The following is a 25,275-nucleotide window of genomic DNA, read 5'->3' on the forward strand; positions in this document are numbered from 1 at the left end:
TGGGATCTTCCCGGATCGGGGCACAAACCCGTGTCCCCTGCATCGGCAGGCGGATTCTCAACCACTGCGCCACCAGGGAAGCCCTGGTTGTTTGTTTTTTATGAGTGAGTGTGCGTGTGTGTGTGGGGGGGTACGTTTCTTTGTCTGATTTTGTCTGTTTAGTTTTGTTTTTACCATTTGGTTTGGGGTTCTATCTGTTCGTTGTTTTTTTTTTTTCCCTTCCTTTCCTTCCAAGCTGTGTGGCTGGCTGTTCGTTGTTTTTTTTTCCCTTCCTTTTCTTCCAAGCTGTGTGGCTGGCATGATTTTGGTGCTCCAGCCAGGTGTCGGACATGAGCCTCTGAGGTGGGAGAGCCAAGTCCAGGACATTGGACCACCAGAGACCCCATGGCCCCATGTAATATCAATCAGCAAGAGCTCTCCCAGAAACTTCATCTCAACACTAAGATCCATTCCACCCAATGGCCAGAAGCTCTGGTGCTGGATGCCCCATGGCAAACAACTTGCACGACAGGAACAAAAACCCACCAATTAGCAGAGAGGCTGCCTAAAGTCATACTAAGTTAACAGACACCACAAAACACCCCACCAGATGTGGCCCTGCACACCAGAAGAACAAGATCCATCACCACCAACCAGAACAAATGCACCAGTCCCATCCACCAGGAAGCCTACATAAGCGAATAAACCAATCTCACCCACTGGGGGCATAAAACAAAAATAATGGGAACTACAAAACTGAGGAAAAGGAGACCCAGACACAGTAAGTTAAACAAAATGAGAAGACAGAGAAATATGAAGCAGATGAAGGAGCAAGGCAAAAACCCAGCAGAACAAACAAATGAAGAGGAAATAGGCAGTCTACCTGAAAAACAATTCAGAGTAATGATAGTAAAGATGATCCAAAATCTCAGAAATAGAATAGAGAAAACACAAGAAATGTTTAACAAGGACCTAGAAGAACTCAAGAGCAAACAAACAGTGATGAAGAACACAATAAATGAAATGAAAAATACTCTAGAAGGAAACAATAGCAGAATAACTGAGGCAGAAGAATGGATAAGTGAGCTGGAAGACAGAATAGTGCAAATACCTGTGGCAGAGCAGAATAAAGAAAAAAGAATGAAAAGACACTTCTGGGGCAACATTAAATGCAACAAAATTCAAATTATAGGGGTCCCAGAAGAAGAACACAAAAAGAAAGTATCTGAGAAAATATCTGAAGAGACTATAGTCGAAACTTCCCTAACATGGGAAAGGAAATTGTCAATCAAGTCCAGGAAGAGCAGAGAGTCCCATACAGGATAAATCCAAGAAAAATGGCAAGACACATATTAAGGAAACAATCAAAAATTAAATACAAACCAAAACTATTAAAAGCAGCAAGGGGGCTTCCCTGGTGGCGCAGTGGTTGCGCGTCCGCCTGCCGATGCAGGGGAACCGGGTTCGCGCCCCGGTCTGGGAGGATCCCACGTGCCGCAGAGCAGCTGGGCCCGTGAGCCATGGCAGCTGAGCCTGCGCGTCCGGAGCCTGTGCTCCGCAACGGGAGAGGCTGCAGCAGAGGGAGGCCCGCATACCACAAAAAAAAAAAAAAAAAAAAAAAAGCAGCAAGGGAAAAGCAAAAAATAACATACAAGGAAATCCCCATAAGCATAACAGCTGATCTTTCAGCAGAAATTCTGCAAGCCAGAAGGGAGTGGCAGGACATATTAAAAGTGATGAAAGAGAAAAACCTACAAGCAAGATTACTCTACCCAGCAAGGATCTCATTCACATTTGACGGTGAAATTAAAACCTTTACAGACTAGCAAAACTTAAGAGAATTCAGCACAATCAAACCAGCTTTACAAAAGATGCTAAAGCAACTTCTCTAGGAAGGAAACACAAGAGAAGGAAAAGACATACAAAAAAAAATAATTAAGAAAATGGTAATAGGAACATACATATCGATAATTACCTTAAATGTAAGTGGAATGGCTGAATGGATACAAAAACAAGACCCGTGTATATGCTGTCTAGAAGCAACCCACTTCAGACCTAGGGACACATACAGACTGAAAGTGAGGGGATGGAAAGAGATATTCCATGCAAATTTAAATCAAAGGAAATCTGGAGCACCAAAACTCATATCAGACAAAATAGACTTTAAAATAAAGACTATTACATGAGACAAAGAAGGACCCTATAAAATGATCAAGGGATCAATACAAGAGAAGATATAACAAGTGTAAATATTTATGCACCCAACATAGGAGCACCTCAATAATTAAGGCAAATGATAACAGCCATAAAAGGGGAAATCAACAGTAACACAATCATAGTGGGGACTTTAACACCCCACTTTCACAAATGTACAGATAATCCAAAATGAAAATAAAGAAGGAAACACAAGCTTTAAATGATACATTAAACAAGATGGAATTAATTGATATTTATAGAACATTCCACCCAAAAAGAACAGAATACACTTTCTTTTCAAGTGCTCATGGAACATTCTCCAGGATAGATCATATCTTGGGACACAAATAAAGCCTTGGTAAATTTAAGAAAATTGAAATCATATCAAGTATCTTTTCCAACCACAGTGCTATGAGACTAGATATCAATTACAGTGAAAACACTATGAAAAATACAAACACAGGAAGGCTAAAAAATACACTACTAAATAACCAAGAGATCACTGAAGAAATCAAAGAGGAAATCAAAAAATACCTAGAAACAAATGACAATGAAAACACATTGACCCAAAAGTTACAGGATGCAGCAAAAGCAGTTTTAAGAGGGAAGTTTACAGCAATAAAATCTTACCTGAAGAAAAAAGAAAAATCTCAAATAAACAAACTAACTTTACACCTAAAGCAATTAGAGAAAGAAGAACAATTTAAAAATGTTAGCAGAAGGAAAGAAATCATATAGATCACATGAGAAATAAATGAAAAGGAAATGAAGAAAACTACTGTTTCAATATATGCAAATCAATCAATGTGATACACCATATTAACAAATTAAAGGATAAAAATCAAATATCAATAACACTAAAAGCTGGTTCTGTGAGAAGATAAAATTGACATACCATTAGCCAGACTCATTAAGAAAAAAAGAAAGGACAAGACTCAAAGCAACCGAATTAGAAATGAAAAAGAAGTAACAACTGACACTGTAGAAATAAAAACGATCATGAGAGACTACTACAAGCAACTATATGCAAATAAAATACACAACCTGGAAGAAATGGAAAAATTCTTAGAAAAGTACAACCTTCCAAGACTGAACTAGGAAGAAATAAAAAATATGAAGAGACTAATCACAAGCACTACAATTGAATTTGTGATTAATAATCTATCAACAAACAAAAGCATAGGGCCAAATGGCTTCACAGGTGAATTCTATCAAACATACAGAGAAGAATTAACACCTATTCTTCTCAAACTCTCCCAAAATATAGCAGAGGGAGGAACACTCCCACACTCATTCAATAGGGCACCATCACTCTGATACCAAAACTGGAAAAAGAGGTCACAAAAAAAGAAAACTACAAGCCAATATCACTGATCAACATAGATGCAAAAATCCACCTCAAAATACTAGCAAACAGAATCCAACAGCACATTGAAAGGATCATACACCAGGATCAAGTAGGGTTTATCCCAGGAATGCATGGATTCCTCAATATATGCAAATGAATCAATGTTATACACCATATTAACAAATTAAAGAATAAAAACCATGTGATAATCTCAGTAGATGCAGAAAAGTCTTTTGACAAATATCAACACCCATTTATGACAAAAATTCTCCAGAAAGTAAGCATAGAGGGAACCTACCTCAAAATAATCAAAAAATACCTAGAAACAAATGACAATGAAAACACATTGACCCAAAAGTTACAGGATGCAGCAAAAGCAGTTTTAAGAGGGAAGTTTACAGCAATAAAATCTTACCTGAAGAAAAAAGAAAAATCTCAAATAAACAAACTAACTTTACACCTAAAGCAATTAGAGAAAGAAGAACAATTTAAAAATGTTAGCAGAAGGAAAGAAATCATATAGATCACATGAGAAATAAATGAAAAGGAAATGAAGAAAACTACTGTTTCAATATATGCAAATCAATCAATGTGATACACCATATTAACAAATTAAAGGTAAAAAATCAAATATCAATAACACTAAAAGCTGGTTCTGTGAGAAGATAAAATTGACATACCATTAGCCAGACTCATTAAGAAAAAAAGAAAGGACAAGACTCAAAGCAACCGAATTAGAAATGAAAAAGAAGTAACAACTGACACTGTAGAAATAAAAACGATCATGAGAGACTACTACAAGCAACTATATGCAAATAAAACCACAATACATAAGGCAATTACTAACAGCCGTAAAAGGGGAAATCGACAGTAACACAATCATAGTAGGGGACGTTAACGCCTGACTTTCACCAATGGACAGATAATCCAAAATGAAAATAAAGAAGGAAACACAAGCTTTAAATGATACATTAAACAAGATGGAATTAATTGATATTTATAGAACATTCTACCCAAAAAGAACAGAATACACTTTCTTTTCAAGTGCTCATGGAACATTCTCCAGGATAGATCATATCTTGGGACACAAATAAAGCCTTGGTAAATTTAAGAAAATTGAAATCATATCAAGTATCTTTTCCAACCACAGTGCTATGAGACTAGATATCAATTACAGTGAAAACACTATGAAAAATACAAACACAGGAAGGCTAAAAAATACACTACTAAATAACCAAGAGATCACTGAAGAAATCAAAGAGGAAATCAAAAAATACCTAGAAACAAATGACAATGAAAACACATTGACCCAAAAGTTACAGGATGCAGCAAAAGCAGTTTTAAGAGGGAAGTTTACAGCAATAAAATCTTACCTGAAGAAAAAAGAAAAATCTCAAATAAACAAACTAACTTTACACCTAAAGCAATTAGAGAAAGAAGAACAATTTAAAAATGTTAGCAGAAGGAAAGAAATCATATAGATCACATGAGAAATAAATGAAAAGGAAATGAAGAAAACTACTGTTTCAATATATGCAAATCAATCAATGTGATACACCATATTAACAAATTAAAGGATAAAAATCAAATATCAATAACACTAAAAGCTGGTTCTGTGAGAAGATAAAATTGACATACCATTAGCCAGACTCATTAAGAAAAAAAGAAAGGACAAGACTCAAAGCAACCGAATTAGAAATGAAAAAGAAGTAACAACTGACACTGTAGAAATAAAAACGATCATGAGAGACTACTACAAGCAACTATATGCAAATAAAATACACAACCTGGAAGAAATGGAAAAATTCTTAGAAAAGTACAACCTTCCAAGACTGAACTAGGAAGAAATAAAAAATATGAAGAGACTAATCACAAGCACTACAATTGAATTTGTGATTAATAATCTATCAACAAACAAAAGCATAGGGCCAAATGGCTTCACAGGTGAATTCTATCAAACATACAGAGAAGAATTAACACCTATTCTTCTCAAACTCTCCCAAAATATAGCAGAGGGAGGAACACTCCCACACTCATTCAATAGGGCACCATCACTCTGATACCAAAACTGGAAAAAGAGGTCACAAAAAAAGAAAACTACAAGCCAATATCACTGATCAACATAGATGCAAAAATCCACCTCAAAATACTAGCAAACAGAATCCAACAGCACATTGAAAGGATCATACACCAGGATCAAGTAGGGTTTATCCCAGGAATGCATGGATTCCTCAATATATGCAAATGAATCAATGTTATACACCATATTAACAAATTAAAGAATATAAACCATGTGATAATCTCAGTAGATGCAGAAAAGTCTTTTGACAAATATCAACACCCATTTATGACAAAAATTCTCCAGAAAGTAAGCATAGAGGGAACCTACCTCAAAATAATAAAGCCATATATGACAAACCCACAGCAAACATCATTCTCAATGGTGAAAAACTGAAACCATTTCCTCTAAGATTGGAACAAGACAAGGTTGCCCACTCTCACCGCTATTATTCAACATAGGTTTGGAAGTTTTAGGCATGGCAATCAGAGAAGGAAAAGAAATAAAAGGAACCCAAAACGGAAAAGAAGAAGTAAAACCGTCACTGTCTGCAGATGCCACGATACTATACATAGAGCATCTTAAAGATGCTACTAGCAAACTACTAGAGCTAATCAATGAATTTGGTAAAGCAGCATAATACAAAATTAATGCCCAGAAGTCTCTTGCATTCCTGTACACTATGATGAAAAAATTGAAAGAGAAATTGAGGAAACACTCCCATTTACCATTGCATCAAAAAGAATAAAATACTTAGCAATAAACCTACCTAAGGAGACAAAAGACCTGTATGCAGAAAAATATAAGACACTGATGAAAGAAATTAAAGATGATACAAACAGATTGAGTGATATACCATGTTCTTGGATTGGAAGAATCAACATTGTGAAAATGACTGTACAACACAAAGCAATCTACAGTTCAATGTAATCCTTAAACTACCAATGGCATTTTTCACAGAAGTAGAACAAAAACATTCTCAATTTGTATGGAAAAACAAAAGATCCTGAATAGCCAAAGGAATCTTGAGAAAGAACAACGAAGCTGGAGGAATCAGGCTCCCTGACTTCAGACTATACTACAAAGCTATAGTAATCAAGACAGTATAGTACTGGCACAAATACAGAAATATAGATCAAAGGAACAGGATAGAAAGCCAAAGATAAACCCATGCACCTATGGTCATCCTATTTTTGATAAAGGAGGCAAAATATACAGTGGAGAAAAGACAGCCTCTTCAGTAAGTGGTGCTGGGAAAACTGGACAGCTACATGTAAAACAATGAAATTAGAGCACTACCTAATACCAGACACAAAAATAAACTCAAAATGTATTAAAGACCTATATGTAAGGCCAGACACTATAAAACTCTTAGAGGAAAACATAAGCAGAACACTCTATGACACAAATCACAGCAAGATCCTTTTGACCCACCTCCTAGAGAAATGTAAATAACAACAAAAATAAACAAATGGGACCTAATGAAACTTAGAAGCTTTTGCACAGCAAAGGAAAACATAAACAAGATGAAAAGACATCCCTCAGAATGGGAGAAAATATTTGCAAATGAAGCAACTGACAAAGGATTAATCTCCAAAATTTAGAAGCAGCTCATGCAGCTCAATATTAAAAAAACAAACACCCCAATCCCAAAATGGGCAGAAGAGCTAAATAGGCTTTTCTCCAAAGAAATACACAGATTGCCAACAAACACATGAAAGAATGCTCAACATCACTAAACATCACAGAAATGCAAATCAAAACTACAATGAGGTATCACCTCACAGCAGTCAGAATGGCCAGGATCAAAAAATCTACAAACAATAAAGGCTGGAGAGGATGTGGAGAAAAGGGAAGCCTCTTGCACTGTTGGTGGGAGTGGGAATGGATACAGCCAGTATGGAGAACCGTATGGAGGTTCCTTAAGAAACTAAAAATAGAACTACCATGTGACCCAGCAATCCCATTACTGGGCATATACCCTGAGAAAAATATAATGCAAAAAGATTCATGCAGCACAATGTTCATTGCAGCTCTATTTACAATACCCAGGACATGGAAGCAACCTAAGTGCCCATCAACAGATGAATGGATACAGAAGATGTGGCACATATATACAATGGAATATTACTCAGCCATAAAAGGAAACGAAATTGTGTTATTTGTAGTGAGGTGGATGGACCTGGAGTCTGTCATACAGAGTGAAGTAAGTCGAAAGAGAAAAACAAATACTGTATGCTAACACATATATTTGGAATCTAAAAAAAAAAAAAACGGTCAAGAAGAACCTAGGGACAGAACAAGAGAATGGACTTGAGGATACGGGTAGGGGATGGGTAAGCTAGGACAACGTGAGAGGGTGGCATGGACATACATACACTAACAAATGTAAAACCGATAGGTATTGGGACATAGCCGCATAGCACAGGGAGATCTGCTCAGTGCTTTGTGATCACCTAGAGGAGTGGGATAGGGAGGGAGGGAGACACAAGAGGGAAGAGATATGGGGTAATATGTATATGTATAGCTGATTCACTTTGTTATACAGCAGAAACTAACACACCATTGTAAAGCAATTATACTCCAATAAAGATGTTTTTAAAAAAATTCTACAAACCACAAATGCTGGAGAGGGTGTGGAGAAAAGGGAACCCTATTGAACTATTGGTGGGAATGTAAATTGATACAGCTACTATGGAAAACAGTATGGAGGTTCATTAAAAAAATTAAAATAGACCAACCATATGACCCAGCAATCCTACTACTGGGCATATACCCTGAGAAAACCATAATTCAAAAAGAGACATGTACCACAATATTTATTGCAGCATTATTTACAACAGCCAGGACATGAAAGCAACCTGAGTGTCCATCAACAGATGAATGGATAAAGAAGATGAGGCACATATATACAATGGAATATTAGTCAGCCATAAAAAGAAACAAAATTTAGTTATTTGTAGTGAGGTGGATGGACCTAGGGTCTGTCATACAGAGTGAAGTATGTCAGAAAGTGAAAAACAAATACTGTGTTCTAACACATATATATGGAATCTAAAGAAAAAAATGGTTCTGATGAACCTAGGGGCAGGACAGGAATAAAGATGCCGACATAGAGAATGGACTTGATGATACGTGGTGGGGAATGTTCATCTGGGACGAAGTGAGAGTGTAGCACTGACATATATACACTACCAAAAGCAAAATAGATAGCTAGTGGGAAGCAGCTGCATAGCACAGGGAGATCAGCTCAGTGCTTTGTGACCACCTAGAGGGATGGGATAGGGAGGATGGGAGGGAGGCTCAAGAAGGAGGTGATATGGTGATATATGTATACATATAACTGATTAACTTTGTTATACAGCAGAAACTAACACACCATTGTAAAGCAATTATACTCCAATAAAGATGTTTTTAAAAATAAATATATAAGTAGGAATAGCTGGTAAATTCTCTAAAAGAAGGGTAATGAGAGGAGACTGGCCCTGAAAATAGTGAAACACACAGTGGCAAAAAAATTCTGGCACTGGATCATAAAAAGTGATAGGTCAGTGGTTCTATTGCTGGTAGCAGCAGACTAAATAGTTTTAGATAAATCTTACCACTGAGAATAGTTAGAAAAGATTGAAAAATATAATAAATTTCTGTTTGAAAGAATCACATCATCCAGAGCCTCAAATTGTCTCCATAGAATATTCCTTAGGAAATACACTTTGGACTATTCAGGGGTAAAGATCAGTGATGTATGCAAGTTAAACACAAATGGCTGAGGAAAAAACATATACGTGTATGTATGTGTATGTGTGTTTGTGTGTGTGTGTATGTGTGTGTGTGTGTACATGTAGAGAGACGGGAGGAGGGGTTAGGAGAGGGTGAGCACATTCAAATGATCCATCAAAATCAGTAGAATGTTTTTGTTTTTTTAATTGGGGTGTAGTTGTTTCACAATGTTCTGTTAGTTTCTACTGCACAGCAAAGTGGAGTTTCCTGTGCTATACAGCAAGTTCTCATAGTTATCTATTTTATACATATTAGTGTATATATGTCAATCCCAATTTCCCAATTCATCCCACCACCACCTTCTCCCCGCTTTTTCCCCTTGGTGTCCATATGTTTGTTCTCTACATCTGTGTCTCTATTTCTGCCTTGCAAACCGGTTCATCTGTACCATTTTTCTAGATTCCACATATATGTGTTAATATACGGTATTTGCTTTTCCGTTTCTGACTTACTTCACTCTGTATGACAGTCTCTAGGTCCATCCACGTCTCTACTAATGACCCAATTTCCTTCCTTTTTATGGCGAGTAATATTCCGTTGTATATATGTACCACATCTTCTTTATCCATTCATCTGTTGATGGGCATTTAGGTTGCTTCCATGACCTGGCTATTGTAAATAGTGCTGCAAGGAACATTGGGGTGCATGTGTCTTTTTGAATTATTTTCTCAGGGTATATGCCCAGTTGTGGGATTGCTGGGTCATATGGTATCAAAAAAACAAACAACCCAATCAAAAGATGGGCAGAAGACCTAAATAGAGATTTCTCCAAAGAAGACATACATATGGCTAAGAGGCACATGAAAGGATGCTCAACATCACTAATTATTAGACAAATGTAAATCAAAACTACAATAAGTTATCACCTCCTACCGTTTAGCATGGGCATCATCAGAAAATCTATCATAAATGCTGGAGAGCGTATGGAGAAAAGGGAACCCTCTTGCACTGTTGGTGGGAATGTAAATTGATACAGCCACTATGGAGAACAGTATGGAGGTTCTTTAAAAAACTAAAAAATAGAATGTTAATATTAGGTGAATCTGGGTAAATGGTATACAGGCATCCTTCATTTCATTGCACTTCACTTTACTGCACTTCACAGACACTGTGTTTTTTACAAGTTGAAGGTTGGGACTATCCTGGTTGAGCAAGTCTATTGGCGCCATTCTTCCAACAGCATTTGCTCACGTCATGTCTCTGTGCCACATTTTGGTAATTCTTGGAATGTTTCAAACTTTTTCACTATTACTGTATTTGTTATGGTAATCTGTGATCAATGGTCTTTGATGTTAATGTTGTAATTGTTTGAGGGTGATACAAAACTCACCCAGCTAAGAAGGTGAATGCAATGTATAAATGTTGTGTATTCTGACGGCTCCACTGTTCCTCCATCTCTCTCCCACTCCTTGGGGCTCACTATTACCTGAGACACAACAATATTGAAGTTAAGCCAATTAATAACATTACAATGGCCTTGTGTTCAAGTGAGAGGAAGCGACATGTCTCACACTTTAAATCAAAAGCTAGAATAATTAAACTTAGTGAGGAAGGTATGACAAAAGCTGAGATAGGCTGAAAGCTAGGCCTCTTGTGCCAAACAGCCAAGCTGTGAAGGCAAGGGAAAAGTTCTTGAAGGAAACTAAAAGTGCTACTCCAGTGAACACACGAATGATAAGAAAGCGAAACAGCCTTATTGCTGATATGGAGAAAGTTTTAGTTGTCTGGATTTAAGATCAAACCAGCCACAATATTCCCCTAAGTCAAAGCCTAATCCAGAACAAGAATCTAACTCTCTTCAATTCTACAAAGGCTGAAAGAGGTGAGGAAGCTGCAGAGAAAAGAGTGAAGCTAGCAGAGGTTGGTTCATGAAGTCTAAGGAAAGAAGCCATCTCCATAACATAAAAGTGCAAGGTGAAGCAGCAAGTGCTAACGTAGAAGCTGCAGCAAGTTATCTAGAAGATCTAGCTAAGATAGTAAAAGAAGGTGGCTACACTAAACAACAGATTTTCGGTGTAGACAAAATAGCCTTCTATAGAAAGAAGATGCCCTCTAGGATGTCCACAGCTAGAGAGGAAAAGTCAGTGACTGTCTTCAAAGCTTAAAAGGGCAGGCTAACTCTTTTGTTAGGAGCTAATGCAGCTGATTGATTTTAAGTTGAAGCTAGTGCTCATTTATCATTCCGAAAATCCTGAGGCCTTTAAGAATTACGTTAAATCTACTCTGCCTGTGCTCTATAGATGGAGGTCCTCTGTTGAGACTTACTGCTCAGAAAAAAATTCTTTGCAAAATATTACTGCTCACTGACAATTCACCTGGTCACCCAATAGCTCTGATGGAGATGTACAATGAGATTAATGTTGTTTTCATGCCAGCTAACACAGCCCATGGATCAAAGGGTAATTTTGATCTTTAAGTCTTATGGTTAAGAAATACATTTTTAAGGCTATAGCTTCCATAGACAGTGATTCCTCTGATGGATCTAGACAAAGCAAACTGAAAACCTTCTGGGAAGGATTCACCATTCTAGGTGCCATTAAAAACATTCGTGACTCATGGGAAGAGGTCAAAATACCAATGTTAACAGGAGTTCAGAAGAATTTGATTCCAACCCTCATGGATGACTTTGAAAAGTTCAAGATTTCAGTGGAGGAAGTAATTGCAGATGTAGTGGAAATAGCAAGAGAAGTAAAATTAGGAATGGAGGCTGAAGATGTGACTGAATTGCTGTAATCTCATGATAAAACTTTAATGGATGAGAAGTTGCTTCCTACAGATGAGCAAAGAAAGTGGTTTCTGAAGATGGAATCAACTTCTGGTGAAGATGCTCTGAAGATAGTTGAAATGACAATAAAAAAATTAGAATATTACATAAACAGTTGCTAAAACAGTGGCAGGGTTTGAGAGAATTTCCATTTTGAAAGAAATTCTGCTGTGGGTAAAGTACTGTCAAACAGCAGTGCATGCTACAGAGAAATCATTCATGAAAGGAAAAATCAATTGACAGTAAACTTCATTGTTTTGTTTTAAGAAATTTCCACAGCTACTCCAACCTTCAGCAACCAACACCCTGATCAGCAGCTATCAACATCGAGGAAAGACCCTCCACCAGCAAAAATATTATGACTTGCAGTAGGCTCAGATGGTGGTTAGCATTTTTCAGCAACAAAGTATTTTTAAGTAAGGCATATATATTGTTTTTTTAGACATAATGCTTTGCACACTTAATAGAAAACAGCATAATGTAAACACAACTTTTATATGCACTGGGAAACCAAAAAATTTGTGTGGTTCACTTTATTGTGGTGGTCTGGAACCAAACCTACATCTCTGAGGTATGCCTGTATGGGTACCCTTTGTACTGTACTTATTTTTTTAGCTTTTCTGTAAGTTTGAAATTATTTCCAAGTTCTACAAAAGTCTCTACAATTTTTGTATACATTGTTCAGTACTCATTCAAAAATAACCTGGTGCATGAGAATATAAGACATGAGCAAAACCTAAGAGAAATAATAGAAAATAGAAATTGGTAGATCAAAAATATCAAGATGGAGTTATTACACAGGGACTTAAAAAAAGCTGTTATTAAAAAAAACTAAATAGGCAAGCCATACATATCAAAAGAAATCAGAAAAACACATACCTAATAAAGAACTTGCATCAATGTATAAAAAAATACTAGAACTTAATAATAAAAAGACAAGTAACCTGATTTTAAAAATCAGGCAAAATAGTACACTAAAAGGGTGATACACCATGATTAGGAGGGACTTATCCCAATCCAATTCACCATGTTAACAGATCAAAGGAGAAAAACCATATGATTATTTCAATAATTTCAATAAGCATTTGACAAAATACATTTATGATAAAAGCCATCAGCAGACCAGGATTAGAAAGAAACGTCCCCAATGCGATAAAGAGTGATCATGAAAAACTTAAAGTTAATATTATTCTTAATAGTAAATGCTGAATTTTTGTCCCTAAAAATCAGGTACAAAACAAAAGATGCCTGCTCTTACCACTTCTAGTTAACACTGTACTGAAGGTCTTGACTAGTCCAATAAGACAAGAAAAGCAAATAGGAGTCATACAGATTGAAAAAGAAGAAATAAAACTGCCTTTATTTAGAAATGACATGATTGTATATGTATAAAATCCTAAGGAATCTAAAAAAAAAAAAAAAAAACTAGACCCAATTAGTGAATTCAATAATATGTCAGGATTCAAGGTCAATACAGTTGGCCCTCCATATTGCCAGGTTCTGCATCTGTGGATTCAACCAACTGCAGACGGAAAATATTCAGAAAAAAAATCTAGAAAGTTCCAAAAGGCAAAACTTTGTTTTGCATGCCAGTAACAATTTATATAGCATTTACATTTTATTTACAATCATTTATATAGTATTTACATTGTATTAAGTATAATAAGTAATCTAGAGATGATTTAAAGTATATGGGAGTATGTGCATAGGTTATATGCAAATATTATACCATTTTATATAAGGGACTTGAGCATCTGTGGATTTTGGTATCTGCAGGGTGTCCTAGAACACATCTCCTGCAGATACTGAGGGACAGCTGTATAAAAAAATGAGTTGCTGGGGCTTCCCTGGTGGCACAGTGGTTGAAAGTCCGCCTGCTGTTGCAGGGGACGCGGGTTCATGCCCCGGTCCGGGAAGATCCCAAATGCCGTGGAGCGGCTGGGCCCGTGAGCCATGGCTGCTGAGCCTGCGCGTCCGGAGCCTGTGCTTTGCAATGGGAGAGGCCACAACAGTGAGAGGCCCGCATACCGCCAAAAAAAAAAAAAAAAAAAAAAGTTGCATTTCTATATCATAGCAACAAACTATAGGAAATTGAAATAAAAATACAATTTATAAAGCAGCAAAAAATTAATTACTTAGAAATTAATTTTTAAAAATAAGATCAAGACCTATACAAGTGAAAACTAGAAACAATGCCAGGAGATTTAATGTAATCCTAATCAAAATGCTGGAAGAGTTCTTTTTTGTTGTTGTTGTCCTTGCTTTTTGGTAGAATTAAGCAAGCTGATTCTTCCCACCCCCCCAGTTTTATCCAGAAATAATTCACAAACATCACTGTATAAGTTTAAGGTGTACAGCAAGATGGCTTGCTTTACATATATTGTGAAATGATTACCATAATGTTTATTTAACTTCCATCATCTCATATAGAGAAAATAAAGAGAACAAAATTCTCCTTGTGATAAGATAAATTTATATAGAAATACAAATCACCTAAAATAGCCAAAATTGTTTTGAAAAAGAATGAATTTAGGGCTTCCCTGGTGGCGCAGCGGTTGCGCGTCCGCCTGCCGATGCAGGGGAACCGGGTTCGTGCCCTGGTCTGGGAGGATCCCACATGCCGCGGAGCGGCTGGGCCCGTGAGCCATGGCCGCTGAGCCTGCGCGTCCGGAGCCTGTGCTCCGCAATGGGAGAGGCCGCAGCAGAGGGAGGCCCGCATACCACAAAAAAAAAAAAAAAAAAAAAGAATGAATTTGAAGGACTTTACCTGCTTTCAAGACTTGCTATGAAGCTACATTATTCAAGACAGTGAGACAAAAAAATTGTAACTATGTATGGTAATAGATATTAACTAGATTTACTGTGGTGATCATTTCACAATAGACATAAATATTAAATTATAATGTTGTACACCTGAAACTGATATAATGCTATATGACAATTATATCTCAATTAAAACAAGAAGAAAACACAGTGTGGTATTACTATATAAATAGTCACATAGATCACTGGAACAGAATAGTGTTCCTAAGAATAGAACTACACATATATGATCAATTGATTTTTGACAAAGATGCCCAGGTAACTCAATGGGGGAAATTAATAGTTTTTTCAACAAAGGTGCTGGAACGACTGAATATCCATATGGAAGCAAATTAACATTGAACCTTATTTTGCACCATATATAAAAAGTACCTCAAAAATGATCATAACCTAAATATAAGAAATAAAACTACATAATTTCTATAAGAAAACAGGAGAAAAGCTTTGTGACTTTGGGTTAGGCAAAGATTTCTTAAATAAGAAACAAAAAAACATGAACCATGAAAAAGTAATAAATTGAATTTCAACAAATTAAGTTTATGCTTTTCAAAGACAATGTTAAGAAAATGAAAGACTAAGCCACGACTGAGAAAACCTTTGAAAATCACATATATGACCAAGGACTTGCAAAGAGAATACAGAAATAACGCTTGGAACTAAATAGTAAGAAAACAGACAACCCACATGGGCAAAAGACAAGGACACTTCACCAAAGGTTTTATACAGATGGCAAATAAGCACATGAAAAAATGCTCAATACCATTAGCCATTAGGGAAATGCAAATTAAAACCACAATGAAATGCCACTACGTACCTATTAGAATGCCTAAAATTAAAAATACTGATAATACCAAGTGCTGATAACCATGTGGAACAACTGCAACCCTTATATATTAGAAGTGAGAATGCAAAATGATACAGTAACTATGGAAAACAGTTTGGCAGTATCTTATAAAATTAAACAAATATGTACAATGCAAGCCAGTAATCCCACATATGGAAACAACCTAGTAAACAACCCAGATGTCCTGGAATGAACTGGTGAATGAGTGGTATATCCACACAATGGAATTATCACTAAGCAATAAAAAGAACCAACTACTAATACATGTAAAAATATGGATGGATATCAAATAAATTAAGTGAAAGAAGCTAAACAAAATATCACTATTGCATTATTCCATTTATATGACATTCTAGAAAAAGCAAAATTATGGTGACAGAATGCAGATCGGTGTTTGCCAAGGGCGAAGGTGAGAGCAAAGACTGACAACAAAGGGAGAACATTAGAACTTGATGAAGTGATAGAGATGCTCCATATCTTGATTACGGTGGTAGTTACACAACTATATGCACTTGTTAAAACCCATCGAAGTAGACATTTGGTGAATTTTATTGTTCGTAAATTATACCTAAACAAAGATGATAAAGAATGAAATCCTAAAAAAAAAAAAAATAAGTCCTAGAACTGAATTAAAAGAGGGTAAACAATCTAATAATTTTAAAAAGGCAAACTAATACATAAAGAAGGATAATACACCGTGATTAGGTAGGGTTTATCCCAGCAATACAATGTTCATTTAACATATGAAAATTATTCAAACCAAATTCACCACATTAACAGATTACAGTGTAAAAGCATATGATCATTTCAATAGATTAGTGGTTCTTTTTTGTCCCTCGGTACAGTTGACAATGTCTGGAGACATTTTTGGCTGTCACAACTAGGAGGGTACTACTGGCCTCCAGTAGATAGAGACTAGGAATGCTGTTAAACACCCTACAATGCACATGGTAGACTCCAATTGAGAATCACTATTCTATATTCTATTTTCCCGGCTCAAGACTATATTTATGATATTTACACACATTGCTATCGGGTACATACAACTAGTCTCTTGTTCCTTGCTATACAATACCTTACAGTAAGCATTCCCCATATGTTTCTCATTCATACCCTGGTGATAAATACCTAAGTTGCTTCTAACTGCACTCCACACACACAACACTGCCATGCAATCAACAGCCTTGTAAATGTTCCCTCATGGACACCTATGAGAATTTCTCTGGGATATATATTCATGAATGGAACCCAAGGTCATACACATGCTTAACTTTGATAAATACTACCCAGGTGCTTTCTGGAATGGCTGAACCAGTTTAATACTGTGCAAAAAAGAGTTAACACATCAGGCCTGAGACTGCTATCCCTAAAAAGGCCTGCTTGAAAGGTTGGCCCTTGGCTGGCATCTTGGAACTTGGATCTCAAGAGATTTTTCACCATTCCCTGACAATAGTGGCTCACTGTGCCTAAACTATTTGTATGAACAATGTGGTTTATGAAGAATACTTGCTTTCCTTCTGGGCGTCTGGAATTTTGGTATATGCTAGGCAGAGGGTGCCTACATGACCAGCCACCCATAGAAATCTTGGGCACTGAGTCCCTAATAATCTTCCCTGGTAGACAACATTTCAAAAGTGTTGTCACAACTCATTGCAAGGGGAATTGAGTGCATCCTGTGTGACTCCACTGGGAGAGGACTCTTGGAAACTTACACTTGGTTTCCTTCACACTTTGCCCCATGTGCCTTTTCCTTTTGCTGATTTTGCTTTGTATCCTTTAGTTGTATTAAATCACAACCATGAGTATGACTATAAGCTGAGTCCCAGGACTTGTAGCAAATCACTGAACATACGGGTGGCCTTAGGGCTATTCCCCCACTACACATTTCCATAGTCAAAGCAGGAGAATTTGCAAGAAAACGTACTCTTAGTTGCACACTTTCATGTGTCATTTGAATTTTATACCATGTGCATGTATCATCTCTTTAAAAATAAATACTTTATAAAACAGGGGAGAAGAGTTGTCAAAACAACTAGGTCACCTGTGAATAAGACACAAAAGATATTAGAGAACCACAGAGGTATAAAGTGGAACCTTCTTAAATCCATGTGAGGAAGCCCAAAGATGGTAAGGAACTTACCCAAAGTTACCCAGACAATCATTACAGACAGGACTCACATCCTCACTTCCCTGTTTCCTAGTGTTCCTTCCTCTAAATCATGTGGCCCCTTTTCCTAAACTTGTCACTTCCCCTACCCTAGTGTTCTCCCTTAAATGCCTTGCAGGGGTCCAGTTTCATGCTGACCATGGTCTCTCCTATTTCTCAGATTCCTGGTATATATGCATATGTTCAGAGTCCCTCCCAAAACACTGCCTCCCATGGAAACTGAGCTCCATAGAAACAGAGAAGAGAAGTTGAAGAAAAATCCTACTGATAATTATCTGGAAGGAGAGAAAAAAGGCGGGGGGAACAGTAAAGAAGAAGAGTCCTTGGACAAATCACAGTACCTTCCTAAGTCCTCATACTCTAGCAAGGGGATGAACATCAGGGTCAGAGAGGAATCCATCCCCTACCATGGGACAAAGCAACTGAGAAGAACCAAATAGCTCAGAGACTCCTTCCATGGCTTCCAAACATCTCTCAACAACCCCCCACCCAAAGAGGAAGATGCTTACGTGCTCCAGGAAGCAGGGCCCTATCTCGCTGAGGTGGGGGTCATCATTGTTGTACTGTTTCTCCAGGTCTCTTACGAAGCCCATCTGAAACCTGTAGATGTCTTCAATGTTCCCAAAGATCACCTTCAGTTGCTCATCACTGAACATGTCCCTTCTCTTCCGGCATTGCTTCAGGTAGCCCTGCAGACAAAGCAAAAGCCCAGGTTGAGGATGTCCTTCACTCCCTGAGGGCTTTACCACTTCCTGAGCATTTGGGAGCCTTATTTCAGTTCCATGAAGTAGACAGGGAATAACCATTTCCACTTTTCATACAAGAAAATTGGGGTTTAAAGAAGGAAGTCACACCACCAGTGAATAATTAGGAAAGATGGATCTCAAGCAAAGGTCTTCAGAATGCAGACTCCAGAGCATAGAGCCTTTTATGACAAGGACCCCCAAAAGTCATAGGACCCTTTCTCAGAATCTGGTTAAGCACAAACATTTTCACTTGCTTTAGTAGTGAGTTATTGGTTTAGCTGGATTGATTCACAACTCTAATGTTCTATTTCTTATAGGACCAATCCAAAAGGTCTGGTAGGAAAACTTCCCAAAAGAGAACAGGAATTGACAAAACCAAACCATTCTTTAAAGTGGGTGTCTTAGCCATCTAAGGTAGCTGGCTAGGAGAGATAGTTTGGATGAGCTTAGCCAGCAAGCTCACAAGTGGCCAGGCATTGGTGTTTTTAACAGGGTAAGTATTTAGGACACATTTGTGAATAAATGGATGAATTAATACAGCTAGCCATTGATGAAGGAAGAATCAATGAAAGAGATTCTTGGTCTGATAAGAGAGCACCAAGATAACACAATCAGACTCAGGACACATTGTAAGTCAGGGCAAAAGAAACCAAACACAGTTTTCCATTCTAAAACTACTGGTGTAGATTTTTAAATAATGGCCACTGTCCTCATTAGAAATCATTAGCATGTGAAAATGTTCTGGTGAGAATGAATTATGGTCACTTGCTTTCATCTAAAAGCTAAATGTGATTATTATAACACTTGTTGAGCCCCTAATGAGGAGCATTTATGGTGAATGACTTATCACTTTTGGCCCTAACTCCATTTTGTCTCCTCTAACACAGCTTGCAGTGAAGTCATTTAGGCATACTACAGGAAGATCCTCATCCCTGGCTTCAATGCCCTTTACCAACACGTACCAAAATCTCACTTACCTTACCTCTTCTTACCCTCCAATTCAGCCATTAATGAGTGTATTTGAAACAGTTTGCAAATTAATAATATGTGCCAATAATGTGTAGACATTTATTTATACTACTATTTTTTGTAGTTTTGATTCGCATTTCTCTAATGATTAGTGATGTTGAGCATTATTTCATGTGTTTTTTGGCAATCTGTATATCTTCTTTGGAGAAATCTCTATTTAGGACTTCTGCCCATTTTTGGATTGGGTTGTTTTGTTTTGTTTTGTTTTGATATTGAGTTGCATGAGCTGCCTGTAAATTTTGGAGGTTAATCCATTATCAGTTGTTTCATTTGCAAATATCTTCTCCCATTCTGAGGGTTGTCTTTTCATCTTGTTTCTGGTTTCCTTTGTTGTGCAAATCTTTTAAGTTTCATTAGGTCCATTTGTTTATTTTTGTTTTTATTTCCGTTTCTCTAGCAGGTGGGTCAAAAAGTTCTTGCTGTGATTTATGTCATAAAGTGTTCCACCTATGTTTTCCTCTAAGAGTTTTATAGTGTCTGGCCTTACATTTAGGTCTTTAATCCATTTTCAGTTTATTTTTCTGTATGGTGTTAGGGAGTGTTCGAATTTCATTCTGTTACATGTAGCTGTCCAGTTTTCTAAGCACCACTTACTGAAGAGGCTGTCTTTTCTCCAGTGTATATTCTTGAATCCTTTATCAAAAATAAGGTGACCATAGGTGCGTGAGTTAATCTCTGGGCTTTCTATCCTGTTCCACTGATCTATATAGCTGTTTTTCTGCCAACACCATACTGTCTTGTTTACTGTATCTTTGTAGTATTGTCTGAAGTCCAGGAGCCTGATTCCTCCAGCTCCATTTGTCTTTCTCAAGATTGCTTTGGCTATGTGGGGTCTTCTGTGTTTCCATATAAATTGTGAAACTTTTTGTTCTAGTTCTGTGAGAAATGCCATTGGTACTTTGATAGAGATTGCACTGAATCTGTAGATTGCTTTGGGTAGTATAGTCATTTTAACAAGGTTGATTCTTCCAATCCAAGAACATGGTATATCTCTCCATCTGTTGGTATCTGTAATTTCTTGCATCAGTGTCTTATATTTTTCTGCATACAGGTCTTTTGTCTCCTTAGGTAGGTTTATTCCTAGGTATTTTATTATTTTTGTTGCAATGATATATGGGATTGTTTCCTTAACTTCTCTTTCAGATTTTTAATCATTAGTGTATAGGAATGCAAGGGATTTCTGTGCATTAATTTTGTATCCTGCTACATTACCAAGTTCACTGATTAACTCTAGTAGTTTTCTGAGAGCATCTTTAGAATTCTCTGTATATAGTATCATGTCATCTGCAAAGAGTGACAGCTTTACTTCTTCTTTTCTGATTTGGATTCCTTTTATTTCTTTTTCTTCTTTTTCTACTGCTGTGGGTAAAATTTCCAGAACTATGTTGAATAATAGTGGTGAGAGTGGACAACCTTGTCTTGCTCCTAATCTTAGTGGAAATGGGTTTCAGTTTTCACCTTTGAGAATTAAGTTGGCTGTGGGTTTATCATATACAGCCTTTATTAGGTTAAGTTCCCTCTATGCCTACTTTCTGGAGAATTTTTTATCATAAATGGGTGTTGAATTTTGTTGAAATCTTTTTCTGCATCTATTAAGATGACTGTATGGTTTTTCTCCTTCAGTTTGTTAATATGGCTTGTCACACTGATTGATCTGCATATATTGAAGAATCCTTGCATGCCTGGGATAAACCCCACTTGATCATATTGTATGATCCTTTTAATGTGCTGTTGGATTCTGTTTGCTAGTATTTTGTTGAGGATTTTTGAATCTATGTTCATCACTGATATTAGCCTGTAGTTTTCTTTCTTTGTGACATCTTTCTCTGGTTTTGGTATCAGGGTGATGTTGGCCTCATAGAATTAGTTTGGGAGTGCTCCTCCCTCTGCTTTACTTTGGAAGAGTTTGAGAAGGATACGTATTAGCTCTTCTCTAAATGTTTGAATAGATTTGAAATCTTTTTCTGCATCTATTAAGATGACTGTATGGTTTTTCTCCTTCAGTTTGTTAATATGGCTTGTCACACTGATTGATCTGCATATATTGAAGAATCCTTGCATGCCTGGGATAAACCCCACTTGATCATATTGTATGATCCTTTTAATGTGCTGTTGGATTCTGTTTGCTAGTATTTTGTTGAGGATTTTTGAATCTATGTTCATCACTGATATTAGCCTGTAGTTTTCTTTCTTTGTGACATCTTTCTCTGGTTTTGGTATCAGGGTGATGTTGGCCTCATAGAATTAGTTTGGGAGTGCTCCTCCCTCTGCTTTACTTTGGAAGAGTTTGAGAAGGATACGTATTAGCTCTTCTCTAAATGTTTGAATAGATTTTGCCTGTGAAGCCATCTGGTCCTGGGCTTTTGTATGTTGGAAGATTTTTAATTACAGTCTCCATTTCAGTGCTTGTGATATGTCTGTTTATATTTTCTATTTCTTCCTGGTTCAGTCTCAGAAGGTTGTGCTTTTCTACGAAATTGTCCATTTCTTCCAGGTTGTCCATTTTATTGGCGTATGGTTGCTTGTAGTAGTCTCTCATGATCCTTTGTATTTCTGCAGTGTCAGTTGTTATTTCTCCATTTTCATTTCCAATTCTATTGATTTGCATCCTTTTCCTTTTTATCTTGATGACTCTGGCTAATGGTTTATCAATTTTGTTTATCTTCTCAAAGAACCAGCTTTGGGTTTTATTGATCTTTGCTACTGTTTCCTTCATTTCTTTTTCATTTATTTCTGATCTGATCTTTATGATTTCTTTCCTTCTGCTAACTTTGGGGTTTTTTTGTTCTTCTTTCTCTAATTGCTTTAGGTATAATGGTAGGTTGTTCATTTGAGATATTTCTTGTTTCTTGAGGTAGGACTGTATGGCTATAAACTTCCCTCCTAGAACTTCTTTTGCTGCATCCCATAGGTTTAGGGGCCTCGTGTTTTCATTGTCATTTGTTTCTAGGTATTTTTTAATTTCATCTTTAATTTCTTCAGTGATCTCTTGGTTATTCAGTAGTGTATTGTTTAGCCACCATGTATTTACAGATTTTTTCCTGTAATTGATATCTAGTCTCATAGTATTGTGCTATAAATAGATACTTGATTTGATTTCAATTTTCGTAAATGTACCAAGGCTTGATTTGTGACCCAAGATATGATCTATCCTGCAGAATGTTCCATGAGCACGTGAGAAGAAAGTGTATTCTGTTGTTGTTGGATGGAATGTCCTATAAATTTCAATTAAGTCCATCTTGTTTAATGAATCATTTATAGTTTGTGTTTCCTTATTTGTTTTCACTTTTATCATCTGTCCATTGGTGAAAGTCTGGTGTTAAAGTCCCCTACTGTGATTGTGTTACTGTTGATTTCCCCCTTTATGGTTGTTAGCATTTGCCTTATGTATTGAGGTGCTCCTATTTTGGGTGCATCAATATTTACAGTTGTTATATCTTCCTCTTGGATTGATCCCTTGATAATTATGTAGTGTTCTTCTTAGTCTCTTGTAATAGTATTTATTTTAAAGCCTATTTTTCTGATATGAGTATTGCTACACCAGCTTTCTTTTGATTTCCATTTGCATGGAATATATTTTTCCATCCCCTCACTTTCAGTATGTATGTGTCCCTAGGTCTGAAGTGGCTCTCTTGTAGACAGTATATATACAGCTCTTGTTGTTGTATCCATTCAGCCAGTCTATGTCTTTTGGTTGGAGAATTTAATCCATTTACATTTAAGGTAGCTGTTGATATGTATGTTCCTATTACCATTTTCTTAACTGCTTTGGGTTTGTTATTGTAGGCCTTTTCTTTCTCTTGTGTTTCCTGCCTAGAGAAGTTCCTTTAGCATTTGTTGTAAACTGGTTTGGTGGTGCTGAATTCTCTTAGCTTTTGCTTTTCTTTAAAGGTTTTAATTTCTTTGTCAAATCTGAATGAGATCCTTGGTGGGTAGAGTAGTCTTGTTCGTAGGTTTGATTTCCATTTGCATGGAATATATTTTTCCATCCCCTCACTTTCAGTATGTATGTGTCCCTAGGTCTGAAGTGGCTCTCTTGTAGACAGTATATATACAGCTCTTGTTGTTGTATCCATTCAGCCAGTCTATGTCTTTTGGTTGGAGAATTTAATCCATTTACATTTAAGGTAGCTGTTGATATGTATGTTCCTATTACCATTTTCTTAACTGCTTTGGGTTTGTTATTGTAGGCCTTTTCTTTCTCTTGTGTTTCCTGCCTAGAGAAGTTCCTTTAGCATTTGTTGTAAACTGGTTTGGTGGTGCTGAATTCTCTTAGCTTTTGCTTTTCTTTAAAGGTTTTAATTTCTTTGTCAAATCTGAATGAGATCCTTGGTGGGTAGAGTAGTCTTGTTCGTAGGTTTTTCCCTTTCATCATGTTAAATATGTCCTGCCACTCCCTTCTGGCTTGCAGAGCTTCTGCTGAAAGGTCAGCTCTTAGTCTTATGGGGATTCCCTTGTATGTTATTTGTTGTTTTTCCCTTGCTGCTCTTAATGTTTTTTTCTTTGTATTTAATTTTTGATAGTTCGACTAATATGTGTCTTGGCATGTTTCTCCTGGATTTATCCTGTATGGGACTCTGTGTTTCCTGGACTTGATTGACTATTTCCTTTCCCATATTAGGGAAGTTTTCAACTATAATCTCTTCAGATATTTTCTCAGTCCGTTTCTCTTTCTCTTCTTCTTCTGTGACCCCTGTAATTCGAATGTTGTTGCATTTAATGTTGTCCCGGACGTCTCTAAGCCTGTCCTCAATTCATTTCATTCTTTTTTCTTTATTTTGCTCTGCAGTAGTTATTTCCACTATTTTACCTTCCAAGTCACTTATCCATTCTTCTGCCTCAGTTATTCTACTATTGCTTCCTTCTATAGAATTTTTAATTTCACTTATTGTGTTGTTCATCATTGTTTGTTTGCTGTTTAGTTCTTCTAGGTCCTTGTTAAACATTTCTTGTAGTTTTCCCATTCTATTTCCAAGACTTTGGATATCTTTACTGCCACTATTCTGAATTCTTTTTCAGGCAGACTGTCTATTTCCTTTTCATTAGTTTGGTCTGATGGGTTTTTACCTTGCTGCTTCATCTGCTGTGTGTCTGTCTTCTCATTTTGCTTAACTTACTGTGTTTGGTGTCTCCTTTTCACAGGCTGCATGTTCGTAGTTCCTGTTGTTTTGGTGTCTGCCCCCAGTGGCTATGGTTGGTTCAGTGGGTAGTGTAGGCTTACTGGTGGAGGACACTAGTGCCTGTGTTCTGGTGGATGAGGCTGGATCTTGTCTTTCTGTTGGGCAGGTCCACTTCTGGTGGTGTGTTTTGGGGTATCTGTCACCTTTTATGATTTTAGGCAGCCTCTCTGCTAATGGGTGGGGTTGTGTTCCTGTCTTGCTAGTTCTGTGGCATAGGGTGTCCAGCAGTATAGCTTGCTGGTTGTTGAGTGGAGCTGTGTCTTAGCATTGAGATGGATATCTCTGGGAGAGCTTTCCCCATTTGATATTACATGGAGCTGTGAGGTCTCTGGTGGACCAATGTCCTGAACTCAGCTCTCC

The 25,275-nt window shown here is 37.0% G+C and overlaps 1 protein-coding gene across 6 annotated transcripts in view; it reads right to left on the bottom strand.

The window, feature by feature from the left end:
- ARHGEF9 (Cdc42 guanine nucleotide exchange factor 9) overlaps positions 1-25,275 on the bottom strand; it is a 239,649-nt gene that overhangs the window by 68,794 nt on the left and 145,580 nt on the right. For all 6 annotated transcript variants that reach the window (XM_028482653.2, XM_055081692.1, XM_055081695.1 and 3 more), the window contains one exon: positions 18,470-18,649. In XM_028482653.2, coding sequence (XP_028338454.2) covers positions 18,470-18,649 — 180 coding nt within the window. The remainder of the gene's footprint in view (positions 1-18,469; positions 18,650-25,275) is intronic.

Source organism: Physeter macrocephalus, chromosome 21 (assembly GCF_002837175.3).
Source record: "Physeter macrocephalus isolate SW-GA chromosome 21, ASM283717v5, whole genome shotgun sequence".
Lineage (NCBI taxonomy): Eukaryota > Metazoa > Chordata > Mammalia > Artiodactyla > Physeteridae > Physeter > Physeter macrocephalus.